At 32.2% G+C, this 18,417-nt stretch overlaps 2 protein-coding genes across 6 annotated transcripts; both read left to right on the forward strand.

Annotated features, from left to right (window-relative positions):
* Positions 1-6,539: 6,539 nt before the first annotated feature.
* On the forward strand, positions 6,540-13,811 carry LOC116406127 (cytochrome c oxidase assembly protein COX11, mitochondrial-like). Of its 5 annotated transcripts, XM_031889828.1 has the most exons (11): positions 6,540-6,628; positions 7,138-7,503; positions 8,591-8,695; positions 8,780-8,859; positions 9,046-9,197; positions 10,170-10,527; positions 10,609-10,661; positions 12,194-12,266; positions 12,522-12,626; positions 13,325-13,405; positions 13,479-13,811. In XM_031889828.1, the coding sequence occupies exons 4-11, from the start codon at positions 8,800-8,802 to the stop codon at positions 13,578-13,580; spliced, it is 984 nt and encodes a 327-aa protein (XP_031745688.1). In that variant the 5' UTR covers positions 6,540-6,628; positions 7,138-7,503; positions 8,591-8,695; positions 8,780-8,799; the 3' UTR covers positions 13,581-13,811. The 5 variants fall into 5 exon arrangements, with proteins under 5 accessions (XP_031745688.1, XP_031745685.1, XP_031745687.1 ...); XM_031889825.1 differs by lacking the exon at positions 8,591-8,695; XM_031889827.1 differs by lacking the exon at positions 8,591-8,695 and having other exon boundaries at positions 6,542-6,628; positions 7,198-7,503.
* A 652-nt stretch (positions 13,812-14,463) lies between these two features.
* LOC116406107 (acyl-coenzyme A oxidase, peroxisomal) lies at positions 14,464-18,221 on the forward strand. Its single transcript, XM_031889812.1, has 7 exons — positions 14,464-14,984; positions 15,530-15,645; positions 15,904-16,784; positions 16,973-17,152; positions 17,243-17,409; positions 17,489-17,612; positions 17,718-18,221. The coding sequence occupies exons 1-7, from the start codon at positions 14,527-14,529 to the stop codon at positions 17,871-17,873; spliced, it is 2,082 nt and encodes a 693-aa protein (XP_031745672.1). The 5' UTR covers positions 14,464-14,526; the 3' UTR covers positions 17,874-18,221.
* The last annotated feature ends 196 nt before the right edge of the window (positions 18,222-18,417 follow it).

Below are 18,417 nucleotides of genomic sequence, written 5' to 3' on the forward strand. Positions count from 1 at the left end.
TCTTCATCTAGCTTTACGTATCTTCAAGATTATTGATTATATATATTAGCTGATCATTTTGAAGAGTAATATTCCAATCAAACATCTGGTTCAAAATCTTTGAGTTGTATATTTGATTGCTATTGATTTGGAGAATGTGGACTATGTTATATTCTTTTGAAACTTTAATACCAACTTTCTATGTTTATGTTACACACACATTCTCAAAATCTTATTTTTCAACCTTTTCAAAAAAATGATACTTGGACTTTAAACTTTTTTAAAAATATAATTATTATTTGTCTTTACTATATTACTTTTATACTTTAATTCTTTGATTTAAATTCATGTTCATATTGACATATTAATAGTATATGTACTTGAAGCCCAAAATCATTAATAAGTTGAAATTAAAATAAAAGTTGGTACATGGCATATTTGGATAACCATTCTATTTTTGAAAAAATTAACCGTGGTCTATAACTTTCTTTCTTTTCTTTGTTATCTATATTCTACTTATGGTTTAAAAACTAAAAACTAAATTTGAAAACTAAAAAAGTTATTTTTGTCTATGGAATTTGACTATTTTTTTCAAGATTATTGTATCGAAGAAAGATAGATGAGGAAGAAATTAATATGCATGTTTGATTTTAAAAAATAAGAACAAAAAATAAAATAATGATCAAACATAGCCTTACACATCAAAATCAAAATATGATATATATATATGAATGAAGATACCAACTTACTTAATTGTCCTTGACACCTTGTCACATGCTCTACTAAACAAATAACTAGTTAGCTCTAGAAGGGAATATTTTCTTTGGGTCTCATTTGGTGTTTTTTAATTTCTACCTTTTCTTTTTTGTGGTCAACATTAATTTTGGAAAAACCATAGACATTAGCTCATTGTATACGTCATATGCACATGATAAACAAAAAGTTAGAGCCAAAGACAATGAAGATACCAACTTCTAAGCTAAATGTAGAAATGAGGGTAGCTAGATACCTCTCTTGATTATTTTTGTGGTGGAATTCTCTGACATTTATACATAGTTATTCATATTTCCATTCAAAGTCACATATTTGACCTAAATAAATACACGTAACAAAAGTTTGGCATGTTTTATATTGTTAATGAGTAGGTATATTTGTTTAAACCTTTAGATTATTTTTATGTTTTAAGTCATTTGAGTTATGTTTAGGTTGAGTTTATATGGTATGAGTAATTTTTTATAAAATGGTTAATGAATAAAATTTATTTGAAAAACAATACCATGTGGTATGAAAAACACTCTAATGGATTGTTTATAAATGGAGTATTGAGAATCACATACTGAATACTTTTATCCAAAAACAAAAGAAGGCCGTAGTAAAAACATATTATATAAATACATTTTCTTTTGAGATATTGGTCATTCTCATAATATATTAGACAAATCTAGAATATTGTATAGAATGAGACAAATCTACTACACTTTTACAAACATATATATGGTTCATGCCATTCTATATATACTGTGTACTACGAGAAAATAACGTAACATTGAAGCGATATGGTGGATATATATATATATGTAATACGATCGAGTTGATTAAACGTTCCAGTTTGAAATCTAAAGTTTTGTTTGATGATAAGTGTTTTTTTTTTTTTTTTTTGGTTTTTCAAAACTAAACCTATTTTTGTTTTTAATTTTTTACCACGTTATGATTGAGGTTAGAGAAATTTGAACTTCTCATCTTTTAATTAAGAATATAGACTTCAATTATGTTGGATGACATGATTTTCTAATATTTGTCTCATTAAAAGTTATGGTTTGTGTGATTTATCACGATAGAAATACAAAATACACCCAAAAATTATTAGTTTACAGCAACTTCATGAATCTAATCAATAACTACTATGAAGTTTTTAGAAGAAAAATATTAATAGCTTATTGAATTTCTAATGACAGAAAAACAGACGTTTTGTTGTTTCGAACAAATCGGATTTTCTGGAAACAATCCCTAGCAAATTGTGTTAATCATGAGACAACATTTAAGATTTGAAATTGACGACTAACAAAAAGTTGGTAATGGTAAAAAAATCAACAATGATAAATTAAATTGTTTTAAATAACAAAGTTTCTAAAAACATTTACAAATACGACCAGATAAACTACGTACTATATATTTGTGTCTATCATGATACATATAGACATAAATAGTAACTTTCGTAATTCTATCATTTGATAGATTGTGATATTTTATTAAATTTTATAAATACATTCAACCATGTTGATATATTTGAAAAAAAAAGAGAAGAAGAAAGCATTTCGTGTACTCAAAAAACTAACCATTCAATCAATTATGAATAGAGAGATGAGTCGTTCAAAGGTTGAATATCTTTACCTCTTTCAACCCTTCTTAAGACTTTTTCTTTCCATTTCAAACATGCATGTGGTCACCTCATTTTATTATTAATATTATTTTGTATCATTATTTTACTTTCAAATATTAAACATTATTTTGCAAACTAATTAATTTGCTACCTAAACCTTTCTTTTTCTTTAATTTTTATTCATTATCATTTATAATATAGTTTCCATATCTTAAACATTTTTAACAATAATATTATTAATGATCCCTCTCATTTCAAAAATATGGTTCATGTATATTCACACAATACACCCATTTTTTAACTTTAAATTTATCCTCCAAAATTTTCAATCTTGAAAAGTCTTTTTTTGTTTCAAAACTTAGCTAAGACGTCACAGGTATACAAAACCATAAAAATAATAACCTATCAATTAAACATAATAAGTAAAGATTAACTTACTATAATTTAAAAGGAAAAATGACAAACTTTAGAAAGAAAAAAAAATACACTAAATGTTTGATCGATCATACACATATAAGATTCTTTATTTTTTTTATTTTTTGGAAGTTAAGTGAATGAAATAGATTAAGATGGATGAAACTAAGTTTAATTGAAGTGTTAGGTAATTGGATATTTATTGTATTACAATGGTGAATAACTTATCCCATTAAAGAGTTGTACAATATTATAGTTCCTTATATATACATATCCTTTGACCAATCCTCTTTCCAAACCAAAAGCACAACAATACAAAATTTACCCAACTCATCAATTATAATCAAAACATATTTATTGAATGTATTCAAATATATAAAATTTAATTTTTTTTAGTTGGGGTCCATGAGGGGTAGAAGAGTATAGTCAGTGTTGACTAGATTATGTGCAAAACCCACTCTTTAATTTGTTGGAAGTTGGAAAAAGATAGTTTTTAATTTAATTGTTATTCTTTCTTGGTCAAAAAGAGACAAATTAGGTTATTATTTCGATTCTAATATTTCACAATGGTATGATATCGATATCTCTATATGATTTTGTTTTATATTCCATTTAGAAAGACTTCTCATGCGGATTTAGAACGTATCACGGTGGGTCCTTGAATAATAATTGTCTTTAATATATATTTATACATTTTGTTTTCTCAAATGATCAAATTATGTGATCTTTGGCATGTGGTAGGGGTATGGTTAATTGATTTTTCTTGTTTTTTCTAAATTTACAATACACGTATTTATATATGTATTGGTTTTTTCTAATTTTAAATTATTTAAATTTTTATGAATTTCTGACCCTTTATGTGAAAATTTTGAATGCATCACAATATTGCCTCTTAAAAGGAGTGAAGGAAATGAGAAAAGAATAGAGCAAATTAAATTGTCCTTTAGTTTTGCCTCAAATTCAAAAAATCTATGAGAAAGCATTGTTTTCCTCCTGATTTACCTTCAATAAAAGAAAATATCATTATATTTCAATGGTTGTTTATTTATTTTGTAATAGTTTACTTTTTCAATTTCTACATGTAATCCATTTTATTTTTTAAAAAATAAATAAATAAAAAAAATGATAGGAATAATGATAAAACTATTAAAAATATTTTCAAAATATACTAAAATTTTATATTCTATGATTATTGATAAATTTGAAATTTTATTATATTTTAGTTTATTTTGTTATATTTAAAAATGTAATGCACTCTATTTAATGAAAAAAATTTAAACAAATTAAATTTCTACCCATGAGAATCTCACGAAAGTATAACATCTTTTATTATTTAACAACTTAGTTTTTCTTATGAATATTTGCTTTCTTAATTCAATTTATCAATTTACATATATGATAAAAAAATTACATTAAAAGTTAATAGTAGAGACATAATATTTTTCAAAATTTATCTATTTTTCATAGGAGAGACTTTTTTTTTGAAAGAAAACTTTATAAAACCTTGAAATCGAACCATGATGACAATGATCAACATTAATAACATCCAAAACCTAACTACGAATTAAAAGTCTCAACAACTCCCAAAACCATGTGCAACCAAAGAATTAAAAAGGAGAAATGGACATTTCATATTTCAAAAGAAAAAACTATATAATACATATAAATTTTTAAATATTGATGCATTTTTAGATGTATTTTTTCTCCAAATTATGCATTAATTCTGCAGTATTTTATCCTATGTGTTTACGTGTATGTTAGATAGAAATATTATAAATCAACAAACCAACGACACACATACATACATAATAAACCATAATTTACGTTGATACAAAATGTCACACAAAAAATTAAACCTTGATGACCAACCTAAAACTATCCAAGTTATAATTACTTATTTTTCTATGCATTTTCACTCATACATTCTATACACATGTGAGAGTACATATTTTGCGTGCGTGCATGTGTGTAATGTATGCTTATTATACTATGCACGATTTTAACATTGCAATTTTACTATCGTTATAAAATGTAGGTGTTTTGTATGTTTACCTTAGATATAAAAGTTACATGCATAAAGTTTTAATATATACAACGCGTGTGAAGTTTTTATGTTATTGATACCACAATCGAGTGTCGAAAATATATAGAAAAATACATATGATTGAACCATATGTAAAAAATTAAACAAATAAAGATTAGCTAACAAAAGAATCACAATTCTTTAGTTTACAAAAATCGCGTTGTATATAATAATTTCTTACTCAACTTTATGCATTCCAAACAAGTTGTTTTATAAACTCTATAGATAAGTAAACTCAGTTATTACCCATTTAACTCAACCATGCACTAAACACATCTATTGAAATTATTTCGAAATGATGTAAGAGTAGGTTTGCATCTCGAAGAGATAGAAGTTGCATCTGGAACGGATAGAGGGGGGGGGGGGGGGGGGGGGGGGGAAGGGCAGGGCAGGGCATGTTGAATGGTAGTAAATGAGAGTGGGTTGGGATTGTGATGTAAACATCAAAGGGATGGGGTTAGATTAGAGAGTCAAAATCATATATGGCATTCTCTTTTGCCCATGTCTTATTCACTCCATCCTTTCAAGAATATTTGTCCAAAACCCTATTTTCTACAACCCAACAATTCTCTTTTTTGGTAATTATGAATAATGCCAAAATGCATTTCTATAAAAACAAAAACATAATAATATTCATAATAAATCTCTATTTATTTTATTTAGTCCTTCTGTTATTTTGTTTTCATGTCTCTCAAAATTGAGTATATGTGTGTTTACTACATATTTGTTTATTCTTTTTTTAAATGTAATGTTAGTGTTCAAAGGCAGATTTTTTTAAAATTTCTTTTTCAGTCCATTTTGATATAATTTCTATTCTTTTTATTTTTTGAAAATTGTATTTGTTTGTTAATGATATTTTTGTTTTAAACTATATTTCTGAAGAACTACCTTTTTAAAGAAAAATAAAATAATAAAATATTGTTCATTCTTTTCTTCTCTTCTCATGGTTAAAGTTTTAGAAAGACTTGTTAAATACAGTAAAATGAACAAAAATATTTTAAAATATAGTAAAATATGACCATCTATTTGTGATAGATCATGATAGACTACTATATAGATATGTATAGATGATGATATTTTTGTTATATTTGTTAATATTTTCAATAATATTACAATTTAAAGACAATTTTTTGCTTTAGTAATATATAATAGTATTAAACTAGTTGATGTAATAATAATAATAATAATAAATACTCAAAGAAATTTGCTTTATTAATATATTTTTTCTTTCCAAAATCTTGTCACATATTGGAAAATGATTTAGCCGAATAGTGGGCTCATGGAGCACATATCAAGCATTGGGCTTTCTCTTGCTTGGAAGTTAGCGTGGGCTGAATTGTCTAAACGTTTTCCTTAATGTGAAAGGAAAAACATTAATATCGCTTAGCAATTTTGAAAACAAACTCATAATAATTAAACACTCATAGGCATCAAGAACCATAAATTCTTCACATTCAATAATAACAAAGATTTGAAGAAATAAAAGGAAATCTTCGTTTCTATGTGAATTTGTACAAAAGAAACCCCCACCCAACCCGGTTCGGTTCGGTTCAGTCGTACACAGACCGTGGCTATTTGGGTTGGGTCGATTTTGGAGGAATACAGACCCCTCCCCAGCCCAACTAAACAAGGGTTGGGTTGTTTATTTGATGTTTTTTTTTGCTCGAATCGTTTCTTCCACAATTCCCCCTGATGCAATTTTGAAGAATGCTTCTGGATTTTCTGCTCTCGTATATTGATTAGGATTTATTTCGTGAGTCCTAAAACCTCAGGTCAGAGGCTTATCTAGTTCCTTCTTTCTTTTTCTTATCTTACCATATTGTTTTTCGCTCTTTTCATCCAGTTTTTGGCCTATTCTCAGGGTTGGGTTCTGTTTCTGTATCTTACCTTTGTTTAAGACCCATTTTTGTTGATTGTTTGTGAGATTGAAACTCAGGCAAGCTGTCCCTTTTGGGCATGTTTCATTTTTTGAATTTGTTGGATTTGTTTTTTGGAATTTGGTGTTTTTGTTGTTGGCTTCTTCTGTTTTAGAAATTGGTGTTTATGAATGCGATGAACTTGATGAATTAATAGAAGTTGGCGCAATCCCGCTGTTATAGTTTTTCTTATTCAAATGTAGGTTCTAAGTGAATTTTGTTTAATCTTCTTGGATCAGTAGCTAGTAGTTGTTGAAATATGTGACATATTTGTCAGCACATTTCTCAACAGATTTTCTTGCTAATTTCAGTTGAAGCTTTATATCCATGACTATTTAATTTGTATCTATTTGGAATCTTTTTAGTTTCTGCCGATCATAAATCACTCAACTTGCTATAAGCTAGTAACCCGTTTATACCCCTAGCCCAACTAAAGAAGGGCGGGAGACTTCTTCTACACGTTTCGAGCGCACAGCCCTCCCCTCTCTTGAACTTCTCTTCCGCTCACTATCTCTCTCTCGCACGCCGGCCACGGCGTAGCTTGCCGTCGACAAGTCCAAAACCCCTCTCTTCCTCTCCTTCAGTCGACGCCACCACCCAGCCACCCTTGCGCCGCTTGACTCGCCGGACGACGACCAAATCGCCACTACTTGTCTTGTCTCATATTTGTCTTGTACCGCAGCTGTGAACACCACGTGGCTCCGCCGTTCGCGCTAAATTTTGGCTTTGGGGTAAGATCTATTATATTCTATCGTGTTTCTTGTAAACTTTCAAACACCCACCAAGTTTTGGCTTGAATTAAACATTATCCATTACATTTTGGTGTTAGATTTGGGTTCTCGAGGGGAATTTAATCGCTGTCTAGCTGTCAGGAAGTTCAAAATTGGGTGATCGACACAAATTTGTGTAAAATTTCAAGCTTTATGGTTTGGGTCTTGAGTACCCATTTAACTTTAGTGTTGATATTGAATAGCCCATAATGTTGAATGCTAGACTTTGAAGTTACAAGGTTGTTATGTGCTATCCATTAGAATTAAGGCTACTCTGATGAGTATTTAGTAAGATTTTGGGTAATTTTAGTAAGTTTCATGAATGCCCATTTAGTTTTGACATGAAAATAATGTCGCCACAATGTTTTGAATAGAAGAGTCGAGACTTGGAGAACTCTAAAGTATTGTTCACCACACTTAAGTTTGTTTGGGACAAGTTTGGATATAAACTCCAACTGAGACTCTGGACTAGTTTGGATGAGTTTGTGGTGAGACACCGTCGATGCTAATATAAGTGTGAAGATTATATATATAAAAGTGTAGTTTTCCTCTCTTTTCAGGTTTTGGCTAACGACCCATATTTTAGGGGAGATGCTGTCGAATTTTCTATAGAATTTTATAAAACTTGTTCGCTTGTCTTTTAGATTGAAAGGTCGTGTTCAAAAAGTATTTCCATGCCACGATCTAGGTTAGAGGGAAAAACCTAAATCGGGGTGTGGATAGGAAACCTTTTTTGTTATCCATTTGGCTTGGTGGGGATACCCCATCTCTTTTCTTTTGTACTCCTCTTTTTTGATAATTAAAGTTTTGTTTCTTATTTTAAATAGTAATAATCATAAAAGAGGAAATATTACTAAAGGATTTGTGGATTGCACTCCAATTAGAAGTTGTATACCATACATGGTTGCACCAGTTATTTAAATAGTTGAACTTGTAATGTGAAGGCAAACTTTTTCTTACTACCTTTCAGTCCTTTGATAGCGATTGTATTTCTTATTTTTTTAATTTATTTATTTTGAATCTGTGTTTGTATGATGGCCTTCTGGAGGTTGGTAATGGAATATGCGTATATTGGAACCACATGCTCCCATAGAAGAAAACAAAAGTGTTCTTTTAAAAGAAACAAGCTAAGGCTATTTACGTTAATTATGAAGTATGGTTATTTTGAGCTATGCCTGAAATGCTTATTTATCTTCATTTTTATTATTCTAAACTCTTTGTTTGGCTTCTTAACCAGCTTATGGAATACTTACTAAAATGGCTGGTGGAGGAATGATCGGGCAGTTACTAAGGAGGAAGCTTAAGACCCAGTCTACCGTAAGAACGTTGCCTTTTTTTTCTTCTTTTTCCCCTGGAGAACTCATTTGACAAATCAAATCTGCAATATTTTGTCAAAATTGTGAAATTGTGCTATCTTAATTTACTCTAGATTGTAAATGAAGGTTCCATCTTTCTCAACCTTTCTCAAAGATTGATCAACCTGGATCTTCTTGTTTGATGCAGTCCTTTGGAGCACTTGCTTTTCTTGGAGATGGCGTGCCAGAACATTTGAGCTTTGCAACAGCAGCATCCTGCTATGAGGCTGATCATGGGTTACAGTGTCCAAGCTACATCTGGTCTCGCAATGGTAATCTCAGTTCACATGTTCATGCATCGTAAGTTTTTCCTGGGACTATGGTTTTCCCTTGATGAAAGATACAGTTCAATGTTTGTTACCGTTAAGATAGTTATATTAATTCATTAAACTTGCTGATAGTTGAGGAGTTTTTCTTCTCACTATAATTGATTTGACGTGTTAATACATAGTTAATGCTTTTAAAACTTACTCGTCCTGTTCTTTCTTGACAAGTCTTTTCTTGCCCCATAAGAACTTATGATATGGAATCCAAGTTATTAATTACATAAAAGTAGTGATTGGTGAATCAAATTTCTAGTATTTCCATATAAGCAGGTGGTCTGATTTGTCAATGACAGTTTATAATTGTTAATGGTGTATCTGTCTTATATATGCTAATTTCAAAACAAAATTTTCATTCTTACGTGAAAAGCTACAAAGTGAAATAAAATTCCACGTAACAGAATCGGAAACTGGAGCGAACCAAGAATTCTACAGAAAGCGCTCCCCAATTTGAGGAAAGAAAGAAAGAAAGAAAAAAAGATGATAAATGGAATTTTGCTATGTTGAACACCTTGCTTCAATTTTTTAGCTTTTCCATTGGCAAGTCTATTATTTCTATCTAATCAAATATCCTATGGACTATACTAATATTTCATACACCTGGAATTCTTACTAATTTTAAAATTGTTCCTTCCCGCTTACAGTACACCACTTTTATCATTCCTGATTTCAGTTTCACTCGATGTCCTCAAACAAACCAGTACACCTCGTTTATCTCTAAATCTCAGAGAACTAACATCTTTGGATCTCATATGTTATATGAGTTTTTGGCTAATCCTGTATGATCCTTAACTTAGGGTATTTTGTTATTATGAGTGACTTACTGACTAGAATTATTTGATTACTCGTGCTTGCCAGAAAGTATATTTTTAATCTATCTCCACTATCACATTGCTGATTGGTTATTGATTTTGTTGACAGATGCTCACTCTATGCTTTTTGGATGCAGGTTGACATCCAACTTTCTACTGCAGTCAACTTATAGTTTAAGTCGAACTTGTAATGTTTATAAAAGAGGTACTGGTTTAGATGTATGTGAATTAAAAATGGGACGCGGCTTTCATTCACAGTCATTTCAAAAGCATTGGTTTTCACCCCTTTCTACTCGTTATATTGGGAGGTATTCTTCCTTGCACAATATTCAGCGCAGCTACTCTACAGCTGCTATTGAACGGAAGTCCAAAAATATGCTTTTCTACCTTGTAGCATTGGTTCTTACCATGGTAGGATGTAGTTATGCGGCTGTTCCTCTTTATAGGAGGTTCTGCCAAGCTACTGGTTATGGGGGCACTGTTCAGCGCCGTGAGGTATTTTTCTTTAGTTTTTGTTATTGTGTCAGATTCCTCATACCTTTGCTTTTCAATTGAGAAAGGATTTCCTTTATGCAGAGTGTTGAAGAAAAAATTGCTCGCCATGCTAAAGATGGAACAGTAACTACAAGGTTTCAATTCTCTTTAATGTAGTTCTATTTTGAAGCAATGATTGGATTAGTTACGGTTTTATTTTTCAAGTATTTTGTTGCTAAACTAATTGTCCTGCTAAACCTTAGTACAAGCATTGCAATACTTTTGTGCATTGTATCTTTTCATGTTTGCACTAGATTAGATGTGCAGTTGCAAGCTGGTTTGTTGCAGAATGTGAGGCATAGATGCAAACGTTTAGAAGCCGATGGAAATTGAATAAATTAGGACAGTAAATGAAATAATATTTTGACTGCCTTTGGTTTTTTCAATTGTCGTTAGATTGCAATGCCTTACCATCAATAATACTTTTAGCAAGCAAAACAATCATAGTTTCTTCTTCATTTATATTATTATTATTATATAGAAAATATCCTTGAAGAAAAATTGAAGCACAAGTAGCTACTCACAATATTTGGATAAAATAATTACCTTTCAAAAGTAAACATGGTCTCAAGGAAAGAGTCTTTCCTTTTCTTCGATGTTGCAAGATTGAATGATCTAAAGATTTATGTATCCACCAAATGTATAACTTTGGGCAACATGCTGGAGAAGGTTACTCTTGCTTGTACTTTTAAATGGACACGTTAGTCAACCTTCTAAGGATCTGCAACAATGCTTTAAGTTAATTGTTGAATAAGCAAGCACTCCAGTCATAGAAGATTGTATTATTGTCATAGACCAAAATTTTGTTAATCATCTTCAATCGTGTGAGTGACCCTTGCTCTTCCCTTTGTGGAATTGATAAGGAATTTGTTCAAGGTTATGTTGCTCTTCAAGAGAGAGCTTTTAGTCTTAAAGTTAACTCAAATAGGTTGTTGGTAGGTTATATTGATTGTTTCAACAATCAAAGGTATTCCGAGTTTTTGTTATGATATCAGTTCTTTGCCACTCAAAATTCGTTGCTTTTTTCCTGGATGGCATCTTAAAATTGGATGTATTGATACTGGCTGTGGAGAGAATTTGTCGGGCTTTAAAGCATGAAAAACTTAAAGGATTTTTTGTGAGAGAGGTAAGATGGACTATAGGTGTTCGAGAAGGAGTCAATCAGCCTGAAGAGTTGGAACAACCACAATTTAATAGAGTCGATCTGGTTTAAATGAATTTATCTGTAAGAAAGATACTTGAAGTTTCATTTGTTACAAGAAAATGATTTACTGAATCACTTTTACTTAGAACAATCCACGTTGTAGCTATTTTACATTTGTTGCTGGTTCTGCGTTCTGGGCTTCAAAGTTTGTGGTTTTTAAGACCCTTCTTTGTGCCACCCTGGTGGATAATTTTCGGTGTAGTGAACAGGATTCTACATCTTGGTGGGCGTTCAAACCTTTTTTTGTAATTATAGTCTCATAACTAATGATTGGAATGGTTTGATGGTTTAGTTTGTGTGGGAGGGATTTCTTCTACACCCTAACCTTAGGTGGTTGGCCTTTCTTTCATGTTGTATTAATAAAAATATATAAAAAAAAAGTCTAATTTCTCAATGCCTGATAAATTTTCATTTTGTTACCAGGGATATTGTTGTCCAGTTTAATGCTGACGTAGCTGATGGAATGCCTTGGAAGTTTATTCCAACACAGAGAGAGGTGTTTCCTTATGCATATGCATGTATAACTCACACACGCTCATGCTCTGCGAAAAAATGTTTTAATCTTGATACTTCTGCTTGTGTGCGTGTAGGAATGTTTGCATTCACTTCTGTTCTAATGCCATTCATTTGTTGACTTGTCCTTAACTTCTGGCATCTCATTCCATCAACAAGAAACAATAAGGCACAAATATGCACGCTCCATAAGGAACAATACTTTCGATGGAGTAAAAACTAACTTCATCTGTTGTAGGTAAGGGTAAAACCTGGAGAAAGTGCACTTGCATTCTATACTGCTGAAAATAGAAGTTCAACTCCAATTACTGGTGTGTCTACGTACAATGTTACACCTATGAAGGTAACTAGTTTCCCTACATTGTATTGTAGAAACCACAATTTTAATAAATTTCAACTATTGTATGCTGTAAAGGAGATTATTGGCTTTATTTATGGAAATCTCGCTAGTGCTTGAATTGTGAAGTGTTAAGATGATCAATGAAGTTTGATCTTCATTGGCTTTTTCAGTTTGTTTCTCAAGTCACTGATCTTTTCATTGCGCTGTTCTATCATTCATTTGTTAAGAGTAAATTCTATCCAGGGTTAACAATCTACATGGGTTTGCTTGGTTTTTAAAAAAATGTTAGAAACTGCTTGTAGATTGATCTTTTAAAACTGTTGCCTATCTTTTTTAATTTTAGAATGGAAAAAAAAATTATGTTAATACATCAACGCGAATGAACAAAATCAAAGTTGCACCTGGAACTCTTACTTTATGAATGATCTGTAATATTCTTTGTAATAGTAAATCATTCTCCCTCTGTCCCTTCTGTAAATGCATATGAAAACACGATTAGTGAGTTTCGTAAACCTCTATGCTGACTGATTCTTTACTGTTTATGCCTCCTTATCCATCTTACTTTATCAATTTCATAACATAATAGTTGTTTCAAACTTTTGAGGCTGTCAGGAAATAGACAAATGTTCGTTTCTGTATAGAACTCATCAAAATAACAAAGAAGATTGAAACTTTTCTTTTGCACTTGAACTTTGTTACAGGCCGCAATCTACTTCAATAAAATACAATGCTTTTGCTTTGAAGAGCAACGTCTCCTTCCCGGGGAGCAGATCGACATGCCTGTAAGTGTATAAAATTCATTTTTGTAGTTGGAGTTTTTAGGGGAATCATATGGTTCATGACCTGATTCTGCAGGTGTTCTTCTATATTGATCCTGAGTTTGAAACTGACCCAAAAATGGACGGCATCAACAATTTGATTCTATCATACACTTTTTTCAAAGTCTCAGAAGAATAGGTGAATGAACACCGAACAGGGGTTTAGATATCCAATTTTTTGCCATTGATAGAGAATTGTCCAAGAAAGAAAATCGTTATTGAGATTCTATCATATGCCATTACTTCAGATCATGGAAATAATAGAAATTCGAGATTGAGATAATTTGAGGGACTGATGATTGATTATTGTCCAATGCACCACATTTTCATGAAGTAATTATCATAATAATTTGAAAGTGGAAATTGTCAATTTGAATGTCTCATTATAGTTATCCTATTTACGTCCCTTGATTTGGAAATTTTGATGAGTAAAACACGGTAAGGCCCTTCTAAAATTTTAAATACCATTTACTTACCAATAATAACAATTATCAATTGGATATATATTGTATTATTTCTTTTATATTTATAATCTAAATTATTAATTTATTGATTTTGTTCACTACAGTTGGAAATCGTAATAGGAATTAAATAGGTTTGTCCTATGTTTAATTTATTAACCGAAAATAAAATTTGAATTTATTTGATAGCAATATTTTTCTAACTCTAATAATTTATTTAATATTAACAAATAATAAGTAATGAAAACCGAAAAATATGACCTTCAACATAAATATATAATGTAAAGATATATTAAAATATAAAAACTAAAAATTGAATGAAATTACAGAAATAAAAAAGTCTATTCCTTCATAAGTTAGAGATTGAAAATTGGTAAATAAAGAGTAAAGATATGTTATAAAATGTGAAATGTGAATGTCCAAAAGCTTCTTCCTTTATCCAAACTGCTTTGAGAAACGCGCCAATTCAACTGGCACCCACATCTCCCAATCATATTTCGACACGTATATATTCAACGAACGCCACGTCTGCTCCCCTTCCTCTTTTAATCAATCCCCCAACCGCCTTCCGGTACCTTAGCTTCTATCTCTTTCTCAACGTGTTTGCGATCGTCGTCCGAAGACATGGCATCACCAAGAGAATCAAATCGGGCGCCCGAGGATGAATCTCATGCAGCCTCCCGGCGGATCGAGCGTCTGTCCTTGCACCTGACTCCCATGATTCCCCTTCCCGGAGATGATTCGTACAGAATGGAAATCGTAACGTGCGCCGGAAATTCCAAGGTGGGCAGAATGGATGTCGACATGGAAAGTTTATCAGTGTTTATGAGGGGGAAACATAGGGAGATTCAAGAGCGCGTTTTTGACTACTTCAATTCGAGGCCTGAATTGCAAACGCCGGTAGAGATCTCTATGAACGATCATCGGGAGCTTTGTATGAAGCAATTGATCGGTCTCGTGAGAGAGGCCGGAATTAAGCCGTTTAGGTTTGTCAATGAAGATCCTGGTAAATATTTCGCCATTATGGAAGCCGTTGGAAGCGTCGATGTCTCTCTTGCCATTAAAATGGGTGTACAGTTCAGGTCGTCTTTATTTTCATATCATATCATCTCCTTCTTGAATATTGAATCTTGGATCAAATTGTTTTGTTTCTTTCTTAATTAGGCTTTAGCTAAATCACTTCAAATATTATTTGGAGTTATTCTGTTTTTCTCCATATCAGTTTCTTTAGACCTTTTTTACTATAATTTTTTGTACCCAATATTTCATTAATATAAAATAAAACATATTATCTAGATTCTCGCAATAAACTTGGAGAACATATGAGAATAAGTTTCTCAATGTTGGAACTAATTTGAGAATTTATATATTGGATGTAAGTTCTAACAAAGAACTACAGTTTCTTGGGTAGCGTGTTTTAAGTTTCAATCTTTAATTTGGATTAGTTTAATCAGGAAAATCCTTTTGACCAAAACATTTGCTCACCATGAATTTAACTGGAATTTCTCTTCCAAACTTTTGAGCTCTTCTTCTCTAGAGTGAAGAAAATTTGCTGACCATGAATTTGAGTTAAGCTTAGTTATGCTATATTAATTGAAATTTGGCATATTTATGTTTCATTTTGTAGTCTTTGGGGCGGCTCTGTTCTCAATTTAGGAACCAAAAAGCACAGAGACAAATTCTTTGATGGTATTGACAATGTGGATTATCCTGGATGTTTTGCTATGACTGAACTTCATCATGGTAAGTTTAGAATGTAGAATTTTGTTGTTTATTTTTTATTTTTTAAAGAAGTTTAGCCTTATCTGTAGCACAAAGAACTTGTTTTCCACTAAGTTCACACCTCATTTTATGTTGTATGCTATACAACTTATATGGTAATATTAATTAGATGCTTAACTTTAGGGAATCTAATTAAATCTTGTGAGCTTATTTCAGATCTTGTTCAGTACTATAGGTTTGCATTTTGATATAGAATCTCTTCCTTTTACTTCTTTGAAGGCTCAAACGTTCAGGGTCTACAAACAACAGCTACATTTGATCTGATCACTGATGAATTCATTATCAATACACCAAATGATGGAGCCATCAAATGGTGGATTGGCAATGCTGCAGTTCATGGAAAATTTGCCACTGTTTTCGCTAAGCTGGTGTTGCCAACTCACGGTTCTAAGAAGACTGCTGATATGGGTGTTCATGCGTTCATTGTTCCAATAAGAGATCTTAAGACTCATAAAACTCTTCCTGGAATTGAAATACACGATTGTGGCCACAAGGTAGGCCTCAATGGGGTGGATAATGGAGCATTGAGATTCCGTTCAGTGAGAATTCCACGAGATAATCTCCTTGATCGATTTGGACAGGTTTCCCGAGATGGGAAGTATAAGAGTAGTTTACCATCGATCAATAAAAGATTTGCAGCCACGTTAGGAGAACTTGTAGGTGGAAGAGTTGCCCTGGCATATTCGTCAGCTAGTGTTCTTAAGATTGCTTCTACAATTGCAATTCGATATTCGCTGTTACGTCAGCAATTCGGTCCTCCAAAGCAGGCTGAAGTCAGTATTCTGGATTACCAATCTCAACAACACAAGCTAATGCCAATGCTGGCATCAACATACGCCTTCCAATTTGCTACTATACAACTAGTGGAGAAGTATACACAGATGAAGAAGACTCATGATGAAGAACTAGTTGGAGATGTGCATGCATTATCAGCGGGGCTTAAGGCTTACATTACTTCATACACAGCGAAGTCATTGAGTACCTGCAGGGAAGCCTGTGGTGGCCATGGATATGCTGCTGTCAATCGCTTTGGTACCCTTAGGAACGATCATGATATTTTTCAAACTTTTGAAGGGGACAATACAGTTCTTCTACAACAGGTTTTGCTAACATAATCATTTGCTTGTTGGCCATTGGTTTTCCCTTAGATGATAGTATATTTATTCTTCAATTCATTCATTCTGGGTTCTTGCTATTAGTTATTAGGCTCATCTCTATGATGCAAAAGAACTTCTAATAATTTTTAACCGTTGGATGACTAGAGCTGAACTTTTCTCTTTTTGTATAGGTCGCAGCATACCTCTTGAAGCAATACAAGGAGAAATTTCAAGGTGGGACACTTGCACTTACATGGAACTACTTGCGAGAATCCATGAATACATATCTGTCTCAGCCAAATCCCGTCACTGCACGCTGGGAAAGTGCGGACCATCTGCGAGATCCTAAGTTTCAGCTAGATGCCTTCCAAGTGAGTATAATAACAGTTGCCTCCTGAAAATGAAAATGCTTCTAATGTTCAAACTCAGAGTCCTTATTCTTCATGATATTCATCTCACAGTATCGAACATCTCGGTTACTTCAAAGTGTGGCTGTTCGTCTTCGCAAGCATACTAAAACCCTTGGTGGCTTTGGCGCATGGAATAGATGCCTGAATCACCTTCTAACTCTTGCAGAATCTCATATCGAGTCTGTAATCCTTGCTCAATTTATTGAAGCTATACAAAGGTTCCTCTCATTCCAACACCTGTAGTTGCTTCATATTGTTTTCTGTTCTTGAGTTTAACAAATTGTTATTTTACATCAGATGTCCCAATGCGAATACACAGGCTACTCTGAAACTCGTATGCGATCTTTACGCCTTGGATCGTATATGGAACGACATTGGAACTTACCGAAATGTTGACTATGTAGCTCCCAACAAAGCAAAGGTATTTGTAGCCAGCATCAAATGGTGTATAAATAACTAAATATCATACACTGTTTCCCATTTCCTCGAGTTGAATTCGTCTGCTAATTTTCATTCTGCCCTGCAGGCAATTCACAAGCTCACCGAATATCTATGTTTTCAAGTGAGAAACGTTGCACAAGAACTAGTTGATGCATTTGATCTTCCAGATCATGTAACTCGGGCTCCCATTGCAATGCAGTCAAATGCTTACTCCCAATACACACAATACGTCGGGTTCTGATTGCCAACCCACGCAAATCGTATTCAAACTTGAAGGCGATTAGTAGGGGTGGTTAGGCTTCTAAAACCTCGATAAGTTCTACTATCACTTATACAAATCATTGACTGCCAATTCTTGAAACCTCAAATGATTCTGGTATACCCATTGTCATGGTGGTGTCTTTTCTCCTATGTATTGATACATAAAATATGGAGATCATAAGATGTTGATAGAAATGTCAATGATTAAATATTGGTTGCAATTGATATTTACGTTAAGAAATGACATTATCTAAAAGGATTTGTTCTGTCAAAGAAGTTTGGCCAAACTGTTACTCAATGTTAGCTTTTCTTCTACTATTTTGTTTTATATTCTTTTACATCTTAATGATTAGTTAATGGAAAATTTAAAGGAAGAATAAAGCAAGATACACTTTAATACTTTCAGTTCCAATTAAGGTGTTAAATTTTTGTTGACAATTTTGATCAAAACATGCTTTATGATGATGTAATGAAAAATTGAAGGAAGAATTAAAGCGAGAAGCACTTTATGCTTTCAATCTCGA

Source organism: Cucumis sativus, unplaced genomic scaffold, assembly GCF_000004075.3.
Source record: "Cucumis sativus cultivar 9930 unplaced genomic scaffold, Cucumber_9930_V3 scaffold66, whole genome shotgun sequence".
In the NCBI taxonomy this organism is placed as follows: Eukaryota; Viridiplantae; Streptophyta; class Magnoliopsida; order Cucurbitales; family Cucurbitaceae; genus Cucumis; species Cucumis sativus.

Excerpts from the sequence above, each read along its gene's own strand:
- LOC116406107 (XM_031889812.1), top strand. The coding sequence starts at position 14,527 with ATGGCATCACCAAGAGAATCAAATCGGGCGCCCGAGGATGAATCTCAT. Across the intron at positions 14,985-15,529 it reads AAAATGGGTGTACAGTTCAG|TCTTTGGGGCGGCTCTGTTC; the intron begins GTCGTCTTTATT and ends TTCATTTTGTAG. Across the intron at positions 17,410-17,488 it reads TTTATTGAAGCTATACAAAG|ATGTCCCAATGCGAATACAC; the intron begins GTTCCTCTCATT and ends ATTTTACATCAG.
- LOC116406127 (XM_031889828.1), top strand. The coding sequence starts at position 8,800 with ATGGCTGGTGGAGGAATGATCGGGCAGTTACTAAGGAGGAAGCTTAAG. Across the intron at positions 8,860-9,045 it reads AGCTTAAGACCCAGTCTACC|TCCTTTGGAGCACTTGCTTT; the intron begins GTAAGAACGTTG and ends TGTTTGATGCAG. Across the intron at positions 10,528-10,608 it reads GCACTGTTCAGCGCCGTGAG|AGTGTTGAAGAAAAAATTGC; the intron begins GTATTTTTCTTT and ends TCCTTTATGCAG.